General features: G+C 34.7%; 1 protein-coding gene across 1 annotated transcript in view; it reads right to left on the minus strand.

Moving 5' to 3' along the window:
* The window catches only part of LOC104166457 (voltage-dependent calcium channel subunit alpha-2/delta-3), a gene marked incomplete at its 5' end in the record, with an annotated part of 99103 nt that overhangs the window by 33639 nt on the left and 43353 nt on the right, over positions 1-22111 (minus strand). The window contains 4 exons of the mRNA XM_009706396.1: positions 4686-4756; positions 8046-8108; positions 14173-14217; positions 15160-15221. Coding sequence (XP_009704698.1) covers positions 4686-4756; positions 8046-8108; positions 14173-14217; positions 15160-15221 — 241 coding nt within the window. The remainder of the gene's footprint in view (positions 1-4685; positions 4757-8045; positions 8109-14172; positions 14218-15159; positions 15222-22111) is intronic.

Genomic DNA, 22111 nt, shown 5'->3' on the forward strand with positions numbered 1-22111 from the left:
GACAGATTATTAGTGTCCAGAAGCTGTCAGACTAATACCTTTCACCACCAATGAAATCCATAAAAGGCATAAAAATAAATTACAGCATTTTGACAAAACAAACTTGTCATCCCATATCTTTGCCTTCATTGTTCAGCTATTCCCAATTGCCAAGGTGCTCCAAAGCATGATGTATAAAAACTACAACTCAACTTGTATTTCAAGCATACAGAATGACAACTCATTTACATAGCACACATGCATGGGTTTCTCCTTAAGTGCACAAAATGATTCCCATATACTAATACTTGTTTTCATTAGATTAGTGGTAATATTTATAGAGATTTAAATTCTAACAATGCCCAAACTCAGTTTTAAGACATCAATTTTAGATGTCATGTGGACAAAATATGAGCAGAAACCATACCACACAGCAGTGTGGGAGTTTCAGAGCACAGGTACCAGATGCACATCTGGTAAATGAAGGAAAAAAAAAATATAAAAATTTCACAACAGGGCTTTTCTTGTTGGTGATGACAAGAGGGAAGTGACAGATATTATTTGGCTCTTTTGTACCTACTTGTAAACCTGCACTAGACAGTCTGCTATATTGTTGTCTTTCTAACAGCTATTTCATCAATGAAAATGGAATGTCATTCTTCAGTGCAGTACAATTACATATTATTCATTTAGAAATTGAAGATTAAGGGTGCAGGCCTCATACATGCTCTGCAGTGCCCATGACAGTTAATATAGAAGATAATTATTGGAAATAGTCTGCTCATTTTCCTACTTTGAATGTCTTCTGCCTGCCCATATAAAAAATGCCTATTCATGTACCTGACTATTTTTTGCGGTATTTATGCCATAAACATAGGGTAGATTTTGAGCTTACTTTTTCTTTTACTAAATAAATCATCACTAAAGATAGGGAAATTTTTTATAATATAAGAACTACTACATTACAATTGCATTTGTCCAATATCAAATCCACTAACTCCAATTTGAATAGTTCCTTCAGCCTATCACTGATCTTCTCCAAAGTATAGATCTATATTCAGAAACATTGCCAAATTAATAGGGCAAATACATGACCTATTAAACGTGAAAATAAACACAAATTTGAAGTAAGTGTCCATTTAACACCTTCATCAAAAATTTATTAATATCTTATTAAAATGAATGTTTAAATAAGAAAGAGTGGCCTGAACTAAACAGAAAAACACCCTTCATTTGGAGGCTGTGCTGCCTCAGTGGAAATTAGTGTCCTGTTGGTGAGCAACCAGTTACTGTTTTCATGATTTGGCTTTAAGAATGTTTTGCTCTTCGCAAGTAGCTTAGTAAAGAGTTCTGATTTTTTTATACTCTTGTAACTTGGAGGCGAAACACTTGCTAGCATTTGCTTATAACTCAAATCAAGACAGAGAAATGAAAGTCTGTCTCTATGTGCACGCGTTTGGAGAGCACAGGTGAAGGATTTGGACTGTACTGTGCAGGAAGGGCAAAGACAGTATGCATTCTTCACCAAGAAGCATGTGAGTAAAGATAAAGAAACAGAGCAAGAAAAAATGAGAAACAAGAGAAGCTCTCAAAGCAACAAGAACTTATTAGAATGAGCCTTAGCATTTGGGAAAGTTGGAGTTCAGAGGGGCACCATTTCAGTCATATAACCTGAAAACATGATTAAATCCCAAAGCATAGATTTTTCTTCAGAGGCCAGAGGGTGCCTGGTGGAAACGGAACTGTTAAGAAGAAATGATGCTGCTTCCATATATGTCTTATGGAATTGCTTAAGTTTTCCTCCTACTGGAAAGGATGAAAGTGTTTTGAAGTCAAGAGATATTTAATTTTCTCTTACAGATTTCTTAAGCTCATTTCTGTGGGGATCTCATTGTTCCAATAGCCCTTAATTTTTCTGATGTTAATGTGGGTTTTTTAGATTTTTCATGCTTTGAGCAGTTGAATCTATTTTTTTCATTGGTTTTATGTAAACAAATTGTTGATGAAACAACTTAGAAAAAAGTTGCTTTATAGTATCAAGCAGATACTCTTCCATAAGCACATCCTAATTTATTTAACAATAAATTTAAACTATATTTAAATTATTTAACTGTAAGTAATATTCAGAGTATAAGATAAACATAATTTTGCTAAATGAAATCACAGAACATGTCATGTTGCTGTGGAAGTAACTGATACAATTTTTCTCCCTAAATACAAAACCCATAAACTAAGAAAGTATACATACATATGTATGTACACGTTATTTAAAAGAAGTACTGAGTTTAAAGAAATTGAGGAGGGAAGGAGGTATTTAAGTTCACTTTAAAAAGTAAACAGCAAACACAAAAATTGAATTTCATCCTGCTGCAGGTTGAAAAGAAATATAGTCAGCAGCAAACAACCCCCTTTTGTTTAACACTTCCAGTTCAAGCCTAAAAAGAACTTCTATATCCCTCCAAATTAGTGGTAGTTGTGAGAACACACAAAGGGTTATTTCATTCCTTTTATGGATGGAGAGCCTGAAAGCTGGCCTGAATCAGCGAGGTGGTAGCACATATCTGCACTGCCATGCAGATTGTTGGTGCAAAAGGAAGAAAGGACTCCCATCCCCATGGTTACTAGGGATGTTAATAAATTCTTCCGTGGTGAAGATCAGACACCATAGAACCTTCTACTTCTAAACTAAACAAAAAAAGGAGCAAGACCAGATCAAACAGGGCAAAGTTATATAATACACCCGCTGGACAGTAATGCCATACAAGAAGCAAATTGCAAGAAAGGATGGCTCTGGATATTATCAGAATGAAATGCTAATGAACAGAGCTTGCTATCTGATTTTGTCTCCATGGTAAGAGCAGCAATGAGAAGTATAATGCATGCAATATCCATATTGTTGTGCTGTCAGAGAAATGGCACTGGTAACAGATTTTGCCACTGCATCAATTCAGTGCTTTCTTTTCTTTTCTTCATATTCCACATAAAATAAATTTTGAAAAAGCAAAACACAACTCAACCCAAACAAATTAGTAATCTTAAATGTGTCTGATTATTTTTCATGAGAGCCAGCAAAGATTTCTTCCTCATATTGCTGGAATATTTTATTTTATAAGCCTCATCTAGCACAGCTCAAAGACAGTTTGGTTTGGGTTTTTTTTGTTGCTGCACATAGCTATCTGCTCTACAGGAGGAAAAGCAGGTGACTCATTTAGTGCAATTACATCACCTTGATTCTCTCCCATTTCTAACTGATTGGCAATGGCCAGTTTATTGTGTTTAAATAATCAGCTCATTGTGTTTAAATTTTCTTTACCACGCAGCTCAGTTGCACTGAGCTAGTGGCTTCATTATCTGTAACTCCCTCAGAGCTCAAGAGCAGCAAAATCGTAAGTCAATGATCCACGCCAAACTGGCGCCCACCACAGTTTAGACAGAACGCTCAAGCCATGCAGGCTTTGTTTTGTCAATAGTGGTACCTACTACCATTGATTGTTCAGTAGATATTCTATTTGAAATGCTTTGCTAGGCAGGACATAACAAATTGGTACAAATGAAAACATTATCCCTTGATTTTGACTGTACGTGTGTGTTTGCATTAAATAAAATGCTTCATCTCTTGTATAAACAGAGCTTTTCATCGTAGAACCCAGTCTATAAATATGTATTACTTCACTTCCTTTTACAGCGTAAGTTAAAAATGTAGTGCTAAACACAAAAAGGTTGCCACCCTCAGAAAACTAGGATTTGGGATGATTCAGTGAGTGCTAGATCTTTCTATTTCAGGTCAATCATTTCTGGGAGTGGTATTCAGCTATAATGCGTAGAGGTAGCACAGAAAGCCTTCTGCCTTTAAGAGAGCTGATTTACCAAGGAAGCACACACAAACCATCTGTTTTGAGAGCCTCTGTATACATCCTCATATGTAATAACCAAATTCAGTGGTTGATGGGATCAGTGATCTGTCTTTTTTTTTTTTTTTTTATACTAGAAATGCGCAGGAAAATAAAAAGGAAAAGTGTAATATATATGGTCAGCACTTCTCTCATGCTGTAAGAGGACAAAGGGGTATGGAACAGCTCTTAGACCATACGAAAGCCATGAAGACTCCAGTGTTGAGTTACAGGTTAAAGGGAAAAGCTCTTTCTTGCTTCCTCAGGATGCATAATTTATTTCAAAGTATAATCTCTATTAGTTTTTACTGTCATCATGATAGTAACACCAGGTCAATAGTCACAACAATGTTCAAAGGTGAGTTAGGATGTGAATGAAAAAGAATTACTGGCAGAACACTTTCCCTTTAAGAGTGGGGCATTTTGCACTGCCTAGTCTGAGCAATCTCCAACTTTTACAGGTCAAAATGTTTAATGTTGCTTCAGTGACTTGCTTTAGAGTCATTTAAAACTATTCAGTAGTAGATATGGCCCAATCCCTTTTCCACCTGAGCACAGCGGGAACAGGAGAGGCACCCAGTTTTAGCATTGTAGTCAGATAAACTGTTCTTTTAACAAGAAACTCACTGTAGGCTGTCTCCAATACTCTTGGGATTCAACGTGCATGGCTTCGAGTTACACTCAGATCATATGGAAAAGAGGTATAAATGAGAACCAAGCCACAATGCCAGTGTTGGCCTTTTTTTATATGACTTTGGGTTTGTTTTATTTCATTCTGTTGTTACATTTTTTAAGACATAGAAAGGTAATTCTTACCTCTTAAAGGAGCCCATTGTTAGTAACTTGTTCATCACAGCACCTTCAACCTCCCCAAAAAAGTAACCGGTCTGTAAAGGGAAAATGCAAGAAATTACCAGAAGTGTAGATAAATGCAAAACAACACTGGATGCAATTTAAACTGGCACATTCTAGGATCTGACAAGAATCGCTCTGACAGTTACATAGATAGGTTTTCAGGACTACTGCTACATAAAAACTGAAGAGGACTTCACAGTCATGGCAAGTTATAGGGATTACATTATTACCCCTGAGCACATGTCAGAGCTTAAACAATATATTAAGGTACATTATATAACATCTAATATCAGAAATAAAAGCCATCCAAACCTAAAGCTCGTAAAGAAAACACACTAATCTGATCACAAACCCTTGTGATTAAAATGTTACTCAAAAAAGATATAAACAGGTTGTGAGGGGATTTCATAAACAGTCATTAAAAAGCATTGTTTATAATTCCTGCATGACCTGTTTAAGGAGCTGAAATAGTCCATTTCATCAATCCTATAAATTTCAACTCCATTCAGAGTCATTTCATAGTTAAAACCACTCAGCCTGATGAATTACTCATTTTGTCCTTGTTCAGTAGATGTGGACTAATAAAAATAAATCTCTGTTGAGAAAACAAACATTTATGTTATGAATTTGGTATGTAATATGGAGGTGACTCCATCATCTGCAGCCATTCAAATGACAGTGGAAAATCTTGCATGTACAGCATTTTTCGAGTTTGGGAAGACATTTTTTATTTTAGAGCCTCAACTCCCAGAAGGATTGGGTATGTTCTCTGCATTGTTTAAAGGGAGAAATCCCACAATTTATGGGGGGGAAAGGGCACTACACTCTCAAATTGCATAGATTCCATGGGTTTTGTATGAAGTAAACCCCAATTCCATTACAAGGAACTTAGTTGACCTCAACTATGCACCTGGGAGTTCACAGGCAGAAAAGTTACAGCCCTAGCTAAAACAAGGCGTTCCTCCACCTAAAAAGCAAGTATTGCCTTTTTTCTTTCTTTTTTTCAGTCAGGGGAAACTTGGAACATTATCCAAAACATGCGGGTATGCAAAGTCTCCTAGAAACAAGAGGAACATTTGTAGCTTATATGACTAAAAATACTAGATTCAATAGCCCTAGCTGACTGATGAAGAAAGATTATCCTACCTATTGGAGAGGCAGTCAATGTCAAAAAGTTCAAACCATAAATGACTAGCATAACCTTAGATAGTAATAAACCTCATTTATCAAGTTGTGCTTCAGTCTTATAAAGACATTTCAGTGACAGTTCTCTCCACAAAAGCTCCGTTTGTAAATGCTAGTTTCCCCCAAAGCAGTAACACCCAGACTATCATTATTTTTTAATACATTAGGATTTAATTGCAATTCAGATGAAGAATTATGTTGTCCCCAAAAAAGATTCTTAGAGTGGTTCAGATAATTTTTGGAAAGTATAGAAAAACAGTGCTGAAGCAACCCGAGACAGGTTAGCAATTGATAATGCATCATCCCACTTCCCTATCCCTTCTCTATCCCCAATAAATATAGAGTATATATGTACATACACATATAAAAATAAGCATATAGTATTATAATTAACATAATCTTACTATAGCATCATATAAACATAGAGACAACTTTACTGTCCATCTTCTGCTTAGATCCATTGTAACTAAAAAACTAGGTCATAACACATTTCTAGCCTAGTTCCGGTCCAAAAGTTGTCCACCCTATATTCTTCATGGGAACACATAATGGCTATTATTAGGTAACCTATCAAAGGAAAAACCTCTTCCTATTCATATTTATTGGCTGTGTAGCCAACTATGAACTAGCAAATCAGTTACACAAGTCACAATTAAGTACCTGAGAATAATAACAATGACGACAGGGGGAATAATGAGATAAAAATGTTTTAAATGTATCAAGATTATTCTACAATGAATGTTTTTCTTAGGTCATTGTTCAACTAAGTAGAAAATACAGATTTGGTAGCTAGATACATGGGTTAAAAAAACAAAACAACAGCTGCTTCTAACATAAAGCAGTTAATATGTAAACAGTGTTACATTTTTAGTGCATATTGGTTTTTGGGTACGTCCTAGAATTATATACAGAGCATGTTTGACATTCTAAAGGGATGAAAGTAACAAATTTAATAAAGTATAACACAATCAATTTCAGTGCTCAGTTTTGCATATAAGATGACTAATACATGACACAGTACAGTATGCTTAACAGTTAATGCTCTAGTACACGTTGGAAGAATAATAGTTTCAGAAAAATTGTATTTCCCTTGTTATTATGTGCTAACAGACCTTTCAAAGTCTCAACCAAATTGAAGCAAGGGAGAGAGGGATCACAAGGAAACATGTAATTACTTTTGCACAATGCAAAGGTGAAAAATATCTGTATCTTTTTACTTTCAGAAGTGTCAGGTTTAAGGTTGCAATAATTCAAGCTTTTAATTTAAAAGCAAAATGCTCAGTTTGGCTTTTTCTTTTGCTATTCACTTTGAGGTTTTTTTTTATCTCCTCTCCAGTCACTCTTCCAAGTCACCCAGAACTCTTTCCAACAGCTATTTCTCAGTAACCAACCTAGTCATAACAAATTTAATTCACCTGAGGGCTAAGTAGGAGCGTGGATATTCCTTTTCATAATCCCAACACATAAAAGAAATTTGACTTCAGACAATACTGGCATAATTGGGGCACCATCCCAGCAGTTTTCAGGAAAAGTTAATAAGAATGGTGATGGTTCTTTCATAAAGTTTGCAGGATTGAGCAATTATACATTTATTTTCCAAAATTTTTCCATGAAAACAAAGCAAATTAATGTTTTGAATGATCTTCTCATAAATCATGATCCTTGTCCTCTCTGTTGTCAGGCTGAGTGCTTAGTTCTAATCCTTCAATGACTGTAATCCACTTCAGAAAACAAACTCCTCAGCTAACAGCTCTGTAAAATTTCATTACCTCAAGATTGAATCTAACAGCTCTGTGTCCCCAGCATCCTCCCTCACTCCCCAACCTTTCCATGTAGCAAAAATGCCATAGAAAATCTTTTTTTTTCTGGGGGTAAAAATGTCTTACGGAAGACAGATGCTTCTGCAGCAAAAAAGCCCTTTAAGAGAACATTTATGAGTTTAAGAGCAGACTCTGCCCCAGTGGGAGACAGAAAATGAGCTCCTGTGAGAAACAACTTGCATTCTTGGTTGATGGAATTTTTTTAATTTTATATTACTAATTCCTTAACATTTTAAGACAGTGGTCTATTTAAAGAACAAGTAATTTTATATGAATGTATTACATGAGATGATTGAATAAAAAATTTTTCACTTACCTGCCTATAGTCTTCAGACACTAAAATAAAACCATTATTATCTATTAGGTAACAATTGATTGCCTGAAAAATAATAAAATACAAATTTATTTTTTCATTTCAGGATAGAGCAATAAGTTAATTAATTACTTTAATTCAAGTGACTTCTAAATGGGCAAAGCCTTCAGGTTGTTATAATGGCTTATATAACTTCTAAGTGAATACAGTCTCAACTTATGGGATGTTATCTGATTTAATCTTTATGCATTTGTTTCATGCAAAACAAAACAAAGATGTGTACAGAAAGGGAGGATATAAGATAATTATAAACAAACATAAAAAGAACAAGGTCAGTGGTTTTATAATCAATTCTTAAACGTTTTCCTTATAACTAAGTTTGCAAAGGCATAGAACTTTGTTGCTCCTGATGGTTTCTCCTGTATTTGGAGAAAAACATCAGCATAATATCATTACCCTAATGATGTATTAATGAAAACACAGTGTCAGCCTGGAGGACCAACAGGGGACCAGGTAATATTTTTTAATTTGTTCATTGGGGGATGGGACCAGAAACTTCTGTGAAAGAGGCCCCATAGGTCTCCTAAAGCTTTTCAAATTGTGTTTTTAATTGGGAACTGGATTTAGAGGTAGGACTGTTAGCTTGTCGTAGGTCAGACGTATGAACTGTATAAAACAAAGTAAACCCAAATCAGTGCTTCCCTCCATACATGCATGTGCTATTTTAACCTCAAGTGAATTACTTGCTACAGGCAAAGTTTTAATTACTGCGCTTCAGAGTTTAAACATAAGGTTCAACTCAAACCTTGATGTAACTCAGTTTCTCTTCAGTATTGCCAAAAACCTACCTCAGCATTAAATCTTTAACACATTTCTATCGTTGGTCTAAACCAGCAAACATTTTATCATTATTTCTTGAATTTTCTGTGACATTTGTGTAAAACAAAACAAAACAAAACAAAACAAAACAAAACTACAATGGCTTCCAATATAGGCATCATCATGGCTTTGCTTTTAATTGAAAACCTTTCCTGCTGCAAATGGGCTGCACAGAGACATGATAAAATATGCTTTTGGCTACACTCTGCACATCCAGCAAAATCTCTCTGCTGTTTCAGAGTGGAAAGCAGTTCTATGTAGTAGCATTTGTGCAAGACGTAGTGAAAATGCAGTCTGATTTTTCAAGACGTGATTAGATATGTCTGATTCTCATTCTGACCACATACTAGTACTGTTTTGTGGGCCTGAAGAAGAGGAGAGATTTGCAGAAATGCCGGCTTGAAGTCCAGTTTTTAAAAAAGCAAAGAAGCCCAAACCAGGCAAAAGTTTGGAAAGAATGTCATTCCCTTGCGCAAATGCAGGATATTCATTCTAATAGGGGAACCTAAGCTACAGACAACCCCAGTGACAGAAAACTTGTCAAAAAAGAAGTTGAAACAACTCATTTCCAACCTTTGATCTGCTAGAAAGCCAAAAATTGGCAAATGCAATGTGAAAAGCTGATGATGCTGGCAAAGAATCGAGTAGAGCTAATGCATTCAGAAGAGGCAGCTACTTAACCTCAATGGTGTGTGAAGGGTGGAATTTCAGAAGTAGACTGTAACACCAGAACACTGCTCTCCCCAAAGTCAATCATAAACCTCCCACTAACTTTATTAGGAGAGGAGCTAAGTCAACAAAGAGCTCTTTTGAGGATACATATTTGCAGTCCTCATGCATGAATGATTAATCTAAAGATAGTGCTTTAGAAACAATATTTCTCCACAGTATGGAAAACAAATGAAAGTAGTTATGCTGGACAAGAAAGAGGGTAGGCTTAATTTCATAGTTTACAGATTATATGCAGTTGGGAAAACACTGGCTTGATTCAAGAATTAGAGGCCGGGTCTCAAATCTCTATTCCATAGCCGTTCACTAGCATCATTCAGAATTTTAAAAGATACTAATTTTTTAGCATTATTATTGGAAACAGGCATAACGCAATAAGTGGAATCTGTATCTTTTTGGAGGAATGTGAAGATAAGAGAGTTTCTATTTCAATCCATTTAAGAAACATTAACAAGGGAAAACTATTCATTCAGGACCATTCATTCACCTGCTTGCCAGCAAGATAAATAACTTCCAATATTCATCACTACATTAAAGAAACAGTTTGTAACTTAAATTTAGCACTGACAAAGGACAGTGGGGTGCATTTACTCGTTCAATGCTTTACCAAATCTCAAACAGAAGATTTCAAATACAAGATCCAGGCATAGGACAAGAGCATTTGCATAGACTAGAGCTGTATTAAAGAAGTTTAATTCACAATGTTTCACAGGTATTGGAAGTGAATTATGCACAGGTTTGCCCAAAGGTTCAAGTTCAGTGAACTTCAGATTTCAAGGGGAACATTCCATAGGTGGAGAGTCCCTGAGCTTGTAAAATAGAGTAGGCATGAAGTCCAGAATAAACACAGCAAGAATGTTAACTGAGGTCTGAGAACACATTCGAATTACCGTAACTTTGATCAAATTCAAGTCCTCTATATATTTTTCACAGCTCCAATATACAATAACACTAATGGAATGTAATATGGGTTAAGAAACCAAAAATCAAAAAGAAAGAAAACAAAACATTAAAATAAAATGTGAGACATCAGGAAAATGAGAACAGCAAATTCAAAGCTCTCAAAGAAAAAAAAAAAAAGGGGGGAAAAAAAAAGGATTTCTTATTAATGGGATGTCTGTATTTGAGAATCAAAAGATTTCACAAACTCATCAACTAATTCTCTGTTATGACTATTGTGCTGCTTTATTTGCATTAATGCCTTAATACTTACTTTTAAATGCTTTAATTTGTACCACAACTGTTCAGCAGATATTTTCTTGTCATTGAGAAAAGACAGCTGTGAAAGTTAACAGACTCAACAGAGGAGCTGTGATATTTGATTGAGTCCTATCAACAGTATATTTTGTCATTTAAAAAAAAATTGGAATCTCTAAATCACCAAGGTTCACACTATTACTAAATTTCTCCATATGCTTACATGGCTCCTGCTGGTATCAAGTGAAAGCAGTTGAAAAGACTTTAAACTGCTTGTGTTTTCTTTACATACGGATGGAATAGCAAAAGAAGTTCTGCATGAATATTTAGCCAAGTATATGACTATTCTTATTAATGGCCAATACAATAAAAAAGAGTAGATTGTTTCTGGCTGTGCCTTCTTGGAATCTTCATCAGGGTGTTCTTGCTTCTTAGCAAGGACAGACCAAAAAAGTTTTTGCAGTAATGATAATATGCTTGTTTTGATGAAGTAATTGGACACTTTGCAGCAAGCACGTCTTACACAAGAAATTATGTAATATTACTATTCTATCACAAAGGTTATTGCAAATGAAGGAAGTAATTTCTGCCTAGTTTTTAATCCCCAAAGCATGGTGGTTTAGGCCAAACAAGGAGATTTTATACACCACTCTATCTTTACCCAGACTACTTGCAGTTATATGTTTCAAGCTGGTTGACTATGACTAGAAACCCATTGACGAAAATATTTAAAGCTGCTGGAAACAATTCAAGGTCACGCTTGCACTTGAAGTCTATGGCAAGCAACAGTAAAGCAAGGACACAAAACTTAGCTAATTAACAGTTCTACAGACCTTCTTTTTCAGTACGTACCTGATCACTCTTAGGAGAATGGGGTAATAAACTTCATAAGCTCACCTTAAAATTGGCCAATATGCAAATGACAGCCTGGAATTTGGGCTAAGTAAGAACTTTCACCCACACCTGGGTGGAATCTGCTTTGGTTTTCAATACTTTATATTTGGATAATTTTACTTAATGATTAAAATTATACAAGCTTTAAATGGAAGAGTCTGTAAGTTGTTGTAGCTAGAAATGCAAAAAGATCTGTTGACTCATATGGTCCATTTCATTGCCAAAGATGGCATGAACATCAGGCCTTTGTGTTTTGGGTCACTGCAAATTTTATTTTCTATTATTTATTGCGATCTCTATCCTCCAACTGTTAAATCCCAGAGTCCCATAATAGATGATTTATAATTTGTTCTAAGTTTTGCTGATTTGGTATGCTGATGAAGTTAGTGTTCCACTCTTAGAACTGATGCTTCAAGTTCTGCCTTTCTCCCTGGAATGGCTTTTATCACTGCACCTATGTCCTCGACTCACTTTTCAATAAAACACATTTCAATGTCACAGCATATGAGGTTATGAAGTAGCATCCTAGAAGCCAGATTGCTAGGACTGATGATGTACCTTTTAAACTTTTTATAAATTAATTTACACAAAAGTAATAAAAAAATTAAAATAACATTTTTTGCCTTTAACAACTAAATATCCAATACAATAATGGCACATATTAAAGCACTCCTCAAACACATTCGTCAACCTTTTTTTACCATAGTTACTTTAAAGTTTTGAATTACGTATCCTCAGGAAAGCCCAACTCTGCTAACTTTCACTATAGGAAACATCACACAGTCCTTTATGTAACCATTCTTGTTAATTTTTTTATGTCCTGAACATCCCTGAACAAACTTGGTGCTACACAACACAGAGCACACTCCAAATTAATTAACTATTGTATAGGCAGGAATACAGTCAGGGCAGCAGTCCAAGTGCTGGAAGATGTGGAGATTTCATTGGAAAGACATTAACACAGGACAAGCAGCAGCTCCATGATAAGAAGCGGGAGTCTATTTCAAATGCTGGGACAGTCAGAAAGAGATCTGTAAGGCGAGACTATAAGAAAGATGAGAGAGCTAAGAAAGAGGTAAAAAAAGACATAGAATACCGCAAATAATATATGTGGGTTCCTATTGTAAAAAGTAGTGACACAAACTGGTGAGAACTTGAAGATATTCAGAAGAGATGGCTTCAGAGAAAAGACATAAGAAGGTGTTGTTTAAACACGAGAGTTTGCAATATTAGGGTTAACTGCTCCATTTTTCATGGTTTGCTGCAAGTACTATACGCCATGCTTTGTTGAAAAGGGTTTAAAACTAATGCTGTGCTGATTGCTGATGCTTGGACATACAGATAGCAGCTTTCCTGAAAACAACTAAGCATGTATAAAAAAACTGAATAAAACTGTATAAAAACTTTATAACTGTATAAAAAATGTTACCCTACTCGAAAAAAAGATTGCAAAAAACATTACATTAGCATGAATTACAGAGCAAAACCGGCTCTTCCCTTTTATGTAAGTTTTCCAATAGTTCTTTTGGCCACTGTATGAAAAGTACCATACAAATACAGCCTGCAGTGTTTATTTCCAGGTGCATGAATTTACACTTTATCATGCTTAAATTCACATAGCTTGTTCAAGCATAGTTTATCCAGCGATCCAGATCTCCTCACACCATTCACTCAGTTTAGAGATAACACGTGGATGTTATCAGTAATTGCTTTGTTTTCTTCCAAATCACTAAGTATACATGATACAATATCTCAAATCCAACTCTGGTTTTCTAGAATCTTGTTTGCCTAATTCCTCCCTAGACATCAATATAGTCTGTGCTTTATTAACCACTTTTTAATTCATTTAACCTGTGATACATTGGTTGCTTAACCAAAACATCATATGGTATGATGTCAAATGCTCTGCAAAAATCTATGCATAAGATATTAAAAATACTATTTTTATCTAACAAACTAAACTACATAAAAAGCTAGTTCAGTGAGTTCATTAAGCCAAAGTGACTAAGATTACTTCTTTTTTTTATTTCTGAAGTGCTACTAATGTATTAGTTCTGCATATATTCAACTCTGAATTCATGTCTAATTCTAGTGTGAACATCAGAGACTAGCTTCTAAGATGAACAATAAAGTAGTAAAAAAACACCTTAGAACAGCTTCAAATTATTTCCAATACTGGATTCACAAAGGACAAGTTTTACAATACATATTTGAGCTATCGGTGTCAACTTCGTAATTAAATGAGTATTTGTAAGCAGAAAAAAAGTCTCACTGTCTAAATAGTATAATATTTAGAAGGTGATTCCAAATTACACCAGAAGATTATAATGTCAAATTAGATGTTCAAACTAAATTAATCAACTTTATGCTTTATGTTCCACTGCAGTAGAGGTATAAATGGAAAAAAAAAATAAATCTGTCAAATACTTACTTCATCATCACAACTTATAGCACATCTGCCATCAAGAGACGCACACTAGAGATGATATTAAAAAAATCAATAACATGTTTTCATTTCTCGTTTGATGATTACAAAATATGACTTTTTCAAAATCCATATGAGCACAATTATAAAGAAGTTTATATTGATTACATTTTTACCTGACAGCAATTGTTCTAAAAATGACTAGGAAAGTTTTAAATCTGTTCACCAATCCTGTTCTGTTCATGTCTGCAGAGAAAGGGTGTATTCATGCTGTAACAATGTCAACTGTTTTAAACACCATAATCTCCTCCATGTGTTAGAAGCTTGGAGACTATTCATAGCCAATACATTATTTTCCAATAGGGGTGGGGTAGGACCTGCATTTTAGGGGTTATTTTCTGAAACAGTACAGTTCCAATCTATTCTCAAAATAGGGATGCTATCTCCTAATATTTAGAAAGTACATGATTATCCTGTTCAACGAGTACAAATTCTATATCCTGAACATTTTAGGTATAGTTTATTAAATACTATGAATGCCAATCAGGATTCAGTAATCTAGTTTAATTAATTAATCTATGTGATACTTCAGTTACTGAATGTTAGAAAACAGGTCCTAAGTAAGTAATTCTGCTATCACTGAAAACAAATAAATTATTGCAGTTTAGTCTCCTGTTTCCGCTTTTTCTGAGGGAGAAAATCAACATGTGTCATGCCAACAAAGTAACTCCTTATGTATAGGAGCCTAAAATTAGGCCTAATTTCTACTTGCTTCATAAATATGGGATCAAGCAACTGGTTTTGACCACTGAATTCTCTTTCTTGTAATGATAAACTAGAATGTAAATCAGAAGAGCTAGCCATTATATATTTCAAATACATTGTTTCTTTACAATATTTTTGCTTGTGACAAAAAAATTGCAGATCATCATCTGCACAGCTAGAAAGCTGTTGTGGATTCAATGACAAAGAAAATTTTGGTTTAAAATATACCTGTCTGCTTGCGGTCCAAAACTTCCGCTGGAAAAATTCAAGTTTCATCTGGATACCTACAGCTGGGAAAGACATAAATAAAAAAAATAAAATAAAAAAAAATAAAATCAGTGTATCTAATTCCTTCAAAATCATTATTTAAAATTAATCAGAAGGAAAAACAGTCTTATAATAAAAAGGGAAAGTAAGCCCTAAGATAATAAAACCATAACTAATTAAATTGAAGAGACCACACAGTCATATTTTAAACCATTTACAACTTGGTTAAACATGAAGACATTGCTAATATAATGTGAAGAATACACAAGGCAAATATCATTCAAATTGCATATATCTCCATAATTAACATAAAAGCTGAATGTATTTATGTTCACATCGATCTCGAATTTATATTTTACTGATACCAATATAACAGCTGTAAGAACACACACTATGTGTTTTGTGCTGAAACAACATGAAAATGTTGGTTAGCATTTCAACGATCATTTGGTTTTGGATCATTTAATCCATTAATTACCAGGGGAACACAAGAAGCCTATTCCAAACATTAAAAACTTCTTTAAAAATTGAAATTAAGAGCATTATGTGCAATTCTGTCAAATTGAAGTATCTGACAAACATTAGTGGTTTTCAAATTTTTTAAAAAAGGACACTAATGATAATAACTTGTAATTTTTTAATAAGGATTCAAGATAATACTGGTTTAAATTATATATTTCTCATAACCTTAGGTGGGATTATGTTTTTTCTAATATCGGTGAACCGTTCTTCCAGTCTAGTCTGATGTTCCTATCAGACCCAGCACTACATTTTTTGTATTGAGCAACAAAACAATGCATTATAGTTTGCACAAGCTCCAAAGGCAGTTGATTCTTCTGGTTTCACCTGCTTAAATGAAGAGAACGATAACATATCCATCTACCTGTGCTGAAAATTTCTGTATTAGTTTCCTTTTACTTAAAAGAAGTTAACATGATGAAGAATATAGCAAGAAGACATGGACAGAGGGGCTAAAGACATCTGCTTTGATTGCTCTTACCAGCTACTGCTGCATCCCCGGACCATGTCTTTTACGCTCTCCGTCACTCACTGAGCACGCCTAGTGCTAGGCTTTTCTGCAAAAGTGTTTCAGTGCTGGCCCCAGTGCTGGCCCTGTACCAAAACTAATACTAGTTGTTCAGTACAATTTATCAATGGGTTCTATCTAGTTCGATGCCCTACAGCTCTTTCATGTCATCTTAGAGGATATGTAATTGCTAGGGTAAGGAAGAATTAACTGGGCCCTAATGACTAATCTATAACCTTAGTATACTATTTTCTTCACAAAAGCTACAGTTTTTAAAGCCTGGAAACTCTGAAGACCTAACTTCTAGCAAATTCTTTGCTACAATGTTTTGTTTAAAAACAAACAAAAATTTTAAAAAATTTAGGGTTTTTGGAAAATTGAAAAAAAAATTCATTTATTCATACCTCCTCTAGGATCCACAGCAGGGATCATTTAAAAATATATTTACATTTAGATTACTGGTACTTGCTTTTGGAAATGCACACAGGCTCATGTCATGCATATATTTTATTTTGTGTTAGCAGGTAGGAAAAAATCTATGAGACAAAATCTGAACTAATACAATGGGATGTGAAATTACATAAGGAATTTTCTTATTATAGCAGGTTATAAATAGTTCTCTGCTATCTGCAACTCATGGACTTTTTTTGCTTAAGAGAGTAAGTGAAGAAATCCAGTTCTCCTTTTGAATAACCTCCAGAGGAGACTCTCTCCAGCTACATTTTATTATCTAGTAATTTATTTTACAGTCAACGAGAAGATGCTATCTGACAGCCATACAACACATGTTTTCTCCATCTGTTGTTTGCCTTTAGGTTCATTGCTAGCACGCAGGTGATTTGCATATCCTACCCACTTTTTCTGAAATGGAGGCAAAACCCACACATTTTCAGGAACTTTCCACAAGGAAATCGTATTGCTTCTGGATGCCGTATCAGTATTTGAAATGTCAATCTCATACTACATTTCTACCTATCCATTTAATCATGTAAGAGCTAATGTAAAACCATTTATATCAGTAAAAGTCATCTTGATTTCAGCAAGCAAAGTTTATGCCTTGTTTTCTGCATGTGAACATTCCTGTTGTATTCCTTGAATGAAGCCACACAATCAACATTAAATACGCAAATAGGTATCTTGCTGAATTAAGGCCTAGATTTGACTCTAACAGTCTAAGATCCAACCTGCAAAGAATGCCATCTTTTGCAGACTTCAGGTGGAGTCAATAGCTTTCTGATCACAGAGGGTCACTTCTTTTCTAAAAGATACAGAATGAACAAGCTTTCTCAGCAATAAAACATGGTATCTAAGGGAAAATGGAGTGGAAAATGATTGTCTTTACTCTGCATTGGAAAAAAAATGTAGTTTTTTATATCTGTGTTGTGAATCTTTAAATGTTTCTGAGCCCTCAGTTTAAAGGTAACCTTACAGGACCTAGTAGAGTCAACCTCATTTCTCAGGTGGGTCATAGCTGTAAGCCAGTATGCATTTTTCTCTGGGGAACAAAAGAATTAAGATAGCGAGACCCATGAAGCTGCATCTTTTCCCAAGTGATTTTGTAACGGCATCTTCTGGCTAATGTGTTTTGAATGACTGAATTCCTGAAAAAAACAGATTTTCAAAAGTGTTTTGATTTTTAAAGATGCACATTTTCAGAGTGTCACAGAGTTGCTATTAACTCCTACTGATTTCTATCATTCCATAACCAAGCAGATTCCTAACCTGTTTAACTATTTCCATAAACCCTCCAAAATGCTTGTCCCCACCTCTGGACTCTCAGGTGCCTTACAAATTCTGTTCCTCACTCATTCATAAACACTAACAACTTCAACCACCTATACTTACTATAGAGTACCTCTCAACAAAAGAATCTCAAAATACTCGCTAAATGTGGTTAAGTCTTAATATTCTTATTTTATTGCTGGTAAAATGATGCATAAAGGAAATGAATACCAGAGTTCACACAAAGATCTGATACAGAGGGTCACAATAGTGGAGTTTAGAATAAAACACAGATCTGTGCTTTCCAAAGCCTTATTCTCTCAGTTAGAAATGCTGCTGCTCTTAACAGGCACAGATGAGTGGACTGTGGTTAGATATTGTTCATTTAGGTCTTGATATGGTTGACCCTTTGGAGTTCACATTGTTATTAGAGACACCACCACCCCGAGCAGAGAAGCAGTTGCCAAAATTGAGAGAACTATCAAGTTCATTACCCTGATGATGTAAAAGACGGAGTTGCTATCAAACATCAGCTTAAGGTTTAAACCTGTAAGAAACGTTTATTAAGCTTTAAAGGATGAAGACAAAGATCTGTTCCACTATGTTTATGGAAGCTCATCCATTGGTGTTTATATATATCCAACATATATAGCATCTATCCAAGAGCCATAGCATATCTAAACTGCAAAATACCAGTACAGATCAATGACAGTGATATTAAAATACAAAATATTCCATTATATGTCAGTCTCTGTAATTTAGAGATTATTTGATCTGCTGTGGCTGGCCTGTTTAAAATACTTGGCAAAGCAACTTTTGATTAAATGTCATTTTTATTCTTGTAAACTATTAATGAAAGTGTAATAAATATTAAGGAACCATTAAAACTATTGTTCTCCCATAATGAAGTTGTATATAGACACAAATCTGAGCATGACATTGGACTTAGATGACCTCAGGAGATCACTCCCAATCTAAATTACCTTATGACTCTAAGATTTAAGCATAAATGTTTTGTAGAGAAGTGCTAAATATATAGCCTAGAATCTTCCTTAAATAAAAAGAAAGTGAATATATACTGAAGGTTTTCTAGTGTCCGGTACAAACTACTTACCACATGAGAGAAAATCTAAAACAGTAACAAGATAATTAGTACAAAGCTCATCTGTAAAAGAGTCCATGTTCATGTTCTAATGAGTTGCACAATGGAATGCTGTAGTATAAAGACAGTTTAAATACTGGGACTAATTTCTATGAAATGTAGAGCATCCCTCTTCATGAAGATGAGAAGAGGCAGGCAGCTGCAGTTTTGTTTTCATAATATCAGCTCTATGAATTTTGATGCTTTCCTGGACAGACTGAGGGAAAATAAAAGATAGTGAGAAATATTGGGCTTGCTCCCACTTGAGCAGATTCCCATTATTTCAGCAGTAGTGTAGTTTGAGTAGAAACTGAAGGCCCAGGCATCAATTTAGTTACTGTCTGCCTAACTTTTTTAAAAAAAGATTCAGTTTATTTCTCTACCTAACTTTTAAGAGAGCTGTATCACTAAATTCTGAGGTACAATACCATTGAAGGAGGTAAAACAGAAATGCATCTTAAACTTGGCCTATGCTGGTCAAGATAATACAATGTTATAGCGGCAACATTTTAAGTATAACACACAATATATTATATATTTCCCTTGTGAAGTATTTCCTCAACTAGAGTTTTGTAATCCTTTTACTTGTTATTAAATAATGATGTGCGACATGCTACATGCAACTCGATCTACAGTTGGACTCGATGATCTCAGGGGTCTTTTCGAACCTAAATGACTCTATGATCTGTACCTATGTTGCAGGATAGGCAGAGAAAACATAGATCCCATAAACATGGTATGGTGAAAGCAGCAATACACATTTTCTTTAAAGAGGTGTATCAATGTGAGATTTAAATCTCACCATTTTAGTTCCTTTATATTTTGTTCCTTGCACAGTTCTACATAGGAACTTCCCTGTCACTGATGGAATAACTTCAAAATATTCTATATCCTATGTAATATATAACAAATGACAATTATGGATGTTTTCTACAATTCACCTAATAATTATTTGAATGCCTCTACATTCAAAAGAATTAACAGTGTTAGCGTATGGGAAAATAATTTTTTTTTCAATCCCTAAGGTGATACCAAAGAATTTTGCAGGCTTTTTCCCCCCCCGAGCTTTTCGAGAACATTGTAACTAACATGGGATATTTTTTTTATCGGGTCATTTAATGCCTTAAGAACCATTCAAATACACTTTGAAAGGTTTTAGAGCCAATACATGCTTCTGAGCAATGCCTAGTGATTCAGCATTTCAGAACTCCAGAATGAAATATCTGTGCTCCAAGCTACTTTATATTTAAATCTATGTTTTACAAACTGGTTACACGTAGGGAAAAAGGGAGACTTCAGAATTACATCTCCCATGTCACTAATTCCTTTTTTAGCCTCCTGGGTTTAAAGTTACCACAGAGATTACAGAAAAGAAGTGTAATTGCACTGAAATTTTTCTAACTATTGTTCAGCAAGGTATCCAGATAACACCCAGATTTTTAATTAAAAAACACAAGCAACAAAACTATAATTGATCTTTACATGGAATATAGATTTAAAAGTATATTATAAAGTATTCCTCAACATTTGTCTTCACTGCTGTCTTTTCTTTGTAATGGCACTCAGGAGGGTGGGCTGGAGCTAGAGGTATACAGATTAACTAAAGTGCGCTGATGGAGAGGTATTAAGGCTCTTTCTCCATGTAACACAAAATGTATCATTTAAAATTAATATTGCAAATCCAATTTTTTGTTTCAATTATATTACCAAATTTACTTAGGTGATTCCAATAAATACTTTTAATGCTGCGTATGGAAAACAGTTATTCACTCTCTCAGATTTATTTCCTTTGTTTAATAAAGTGGCTGCTACTCTCTAGTGCACACCTTATGAAATAACAGATGGTTGAGAATTACAAAGTTAAATTCTTAACTCAGTGATAATTATTGTTAAATAAGTAATTTCCTTATGCATCGATTCCATGGCTGAGGGTAATATTTCACTCTTTCAGTGGGATGCTTTGAGGAGAGAAGTATTGGGAAGTGCTCAACTGCTACAGAGCTCAGGGCTGCTTAGTATCAAGGCAAACATGAAGGAAAACAAATAACTACTCAGAATAGACCAGGATTGCTTGTGTTCATTTCAAGATCTCCACGGTTAACCAAATGGACTGAAAGATAAGGAAAGCCTTCCTCAACAAATTACTTCTGTGCACAGAATTACAAGAGTTCTTAGGTTCTAAGTAAAAAGAATCATCTCCCACTTAAGAGGGGAAAATAGATTAGATTGATTTATTTCAGGCAAGAAAGAAGAATCTCCCTATAAACCTGGCAGAGGGATTCCAAATACATAATTAAGGAAAAAGCAGTAAAAGTTTAAGGGATTTCCACTCTGTGAAATATCTACAGAACATTACACTATATAAAAGCCACTAGATCAGCAAGGTTAGAAAAATATCTTAAGGTCTCCATTCTCTTTTCCCACAGAATAAAGTATACACTAAGATTTTTTCTTATACTTAAAAGATGCTCAACATTTTCAGGACATTTGGGCCTCCTATTTCTGGTGGAATTATCTTAAATGAGGTTTAACTTGGCTTCAAAATAAGAAATCTTGAGACAGATTTGTAGCAGGATTCTTTTTTTAATCTATATCACCTTTATGCATTAAGTTTAGACTCCTTAAGATTCCCTTCTTTCTGCCTACTCATATTACCTCTTCTTACTATCTTTTAAAATATCTAATAACTAAATGTGAAATATTCCAGAACACCTTTAACTACTTTAAAAAAAGTTGATTGCACTTCTTTTGTTTATACTCTAAATCTGCTTCAGTTCAAAATCTGTCTTCAGCTTTTAGCTCAGTCAAAGAATGAGATGCTGACTATTACACCCCAACACACAATACTGAGAAATAAACACCATAACTGCCAAGAAGTACCTCTAGTACAGATTAACATAAGACTCCCACCACCAAAGGCAATGGCCTTAAAATTACTTATAAAACATATATGTTATGTACTGTGACAAAAAAGAATACGTACAGATTTCCGCCCCCCCCCCCCCCCCCTCCACCCAACACTG

The sequence above is a fragment of the Cariama cristata genome, unplaced genomic scaffold (genome assembly GCF_000690535.1).
Source record: "Cariama cristata isolate BGI_N322 unplaced genomic scaffold, ASM69053v1 scaffold118, whole genome shotgun sequence".
Taxonomy (NCBI): domain Eukaryota; kingdom Metazoa; phylum Chordata; class Aves; order Cariamiformes; family Cariamidae; genus Cariama; species Cariama cristata.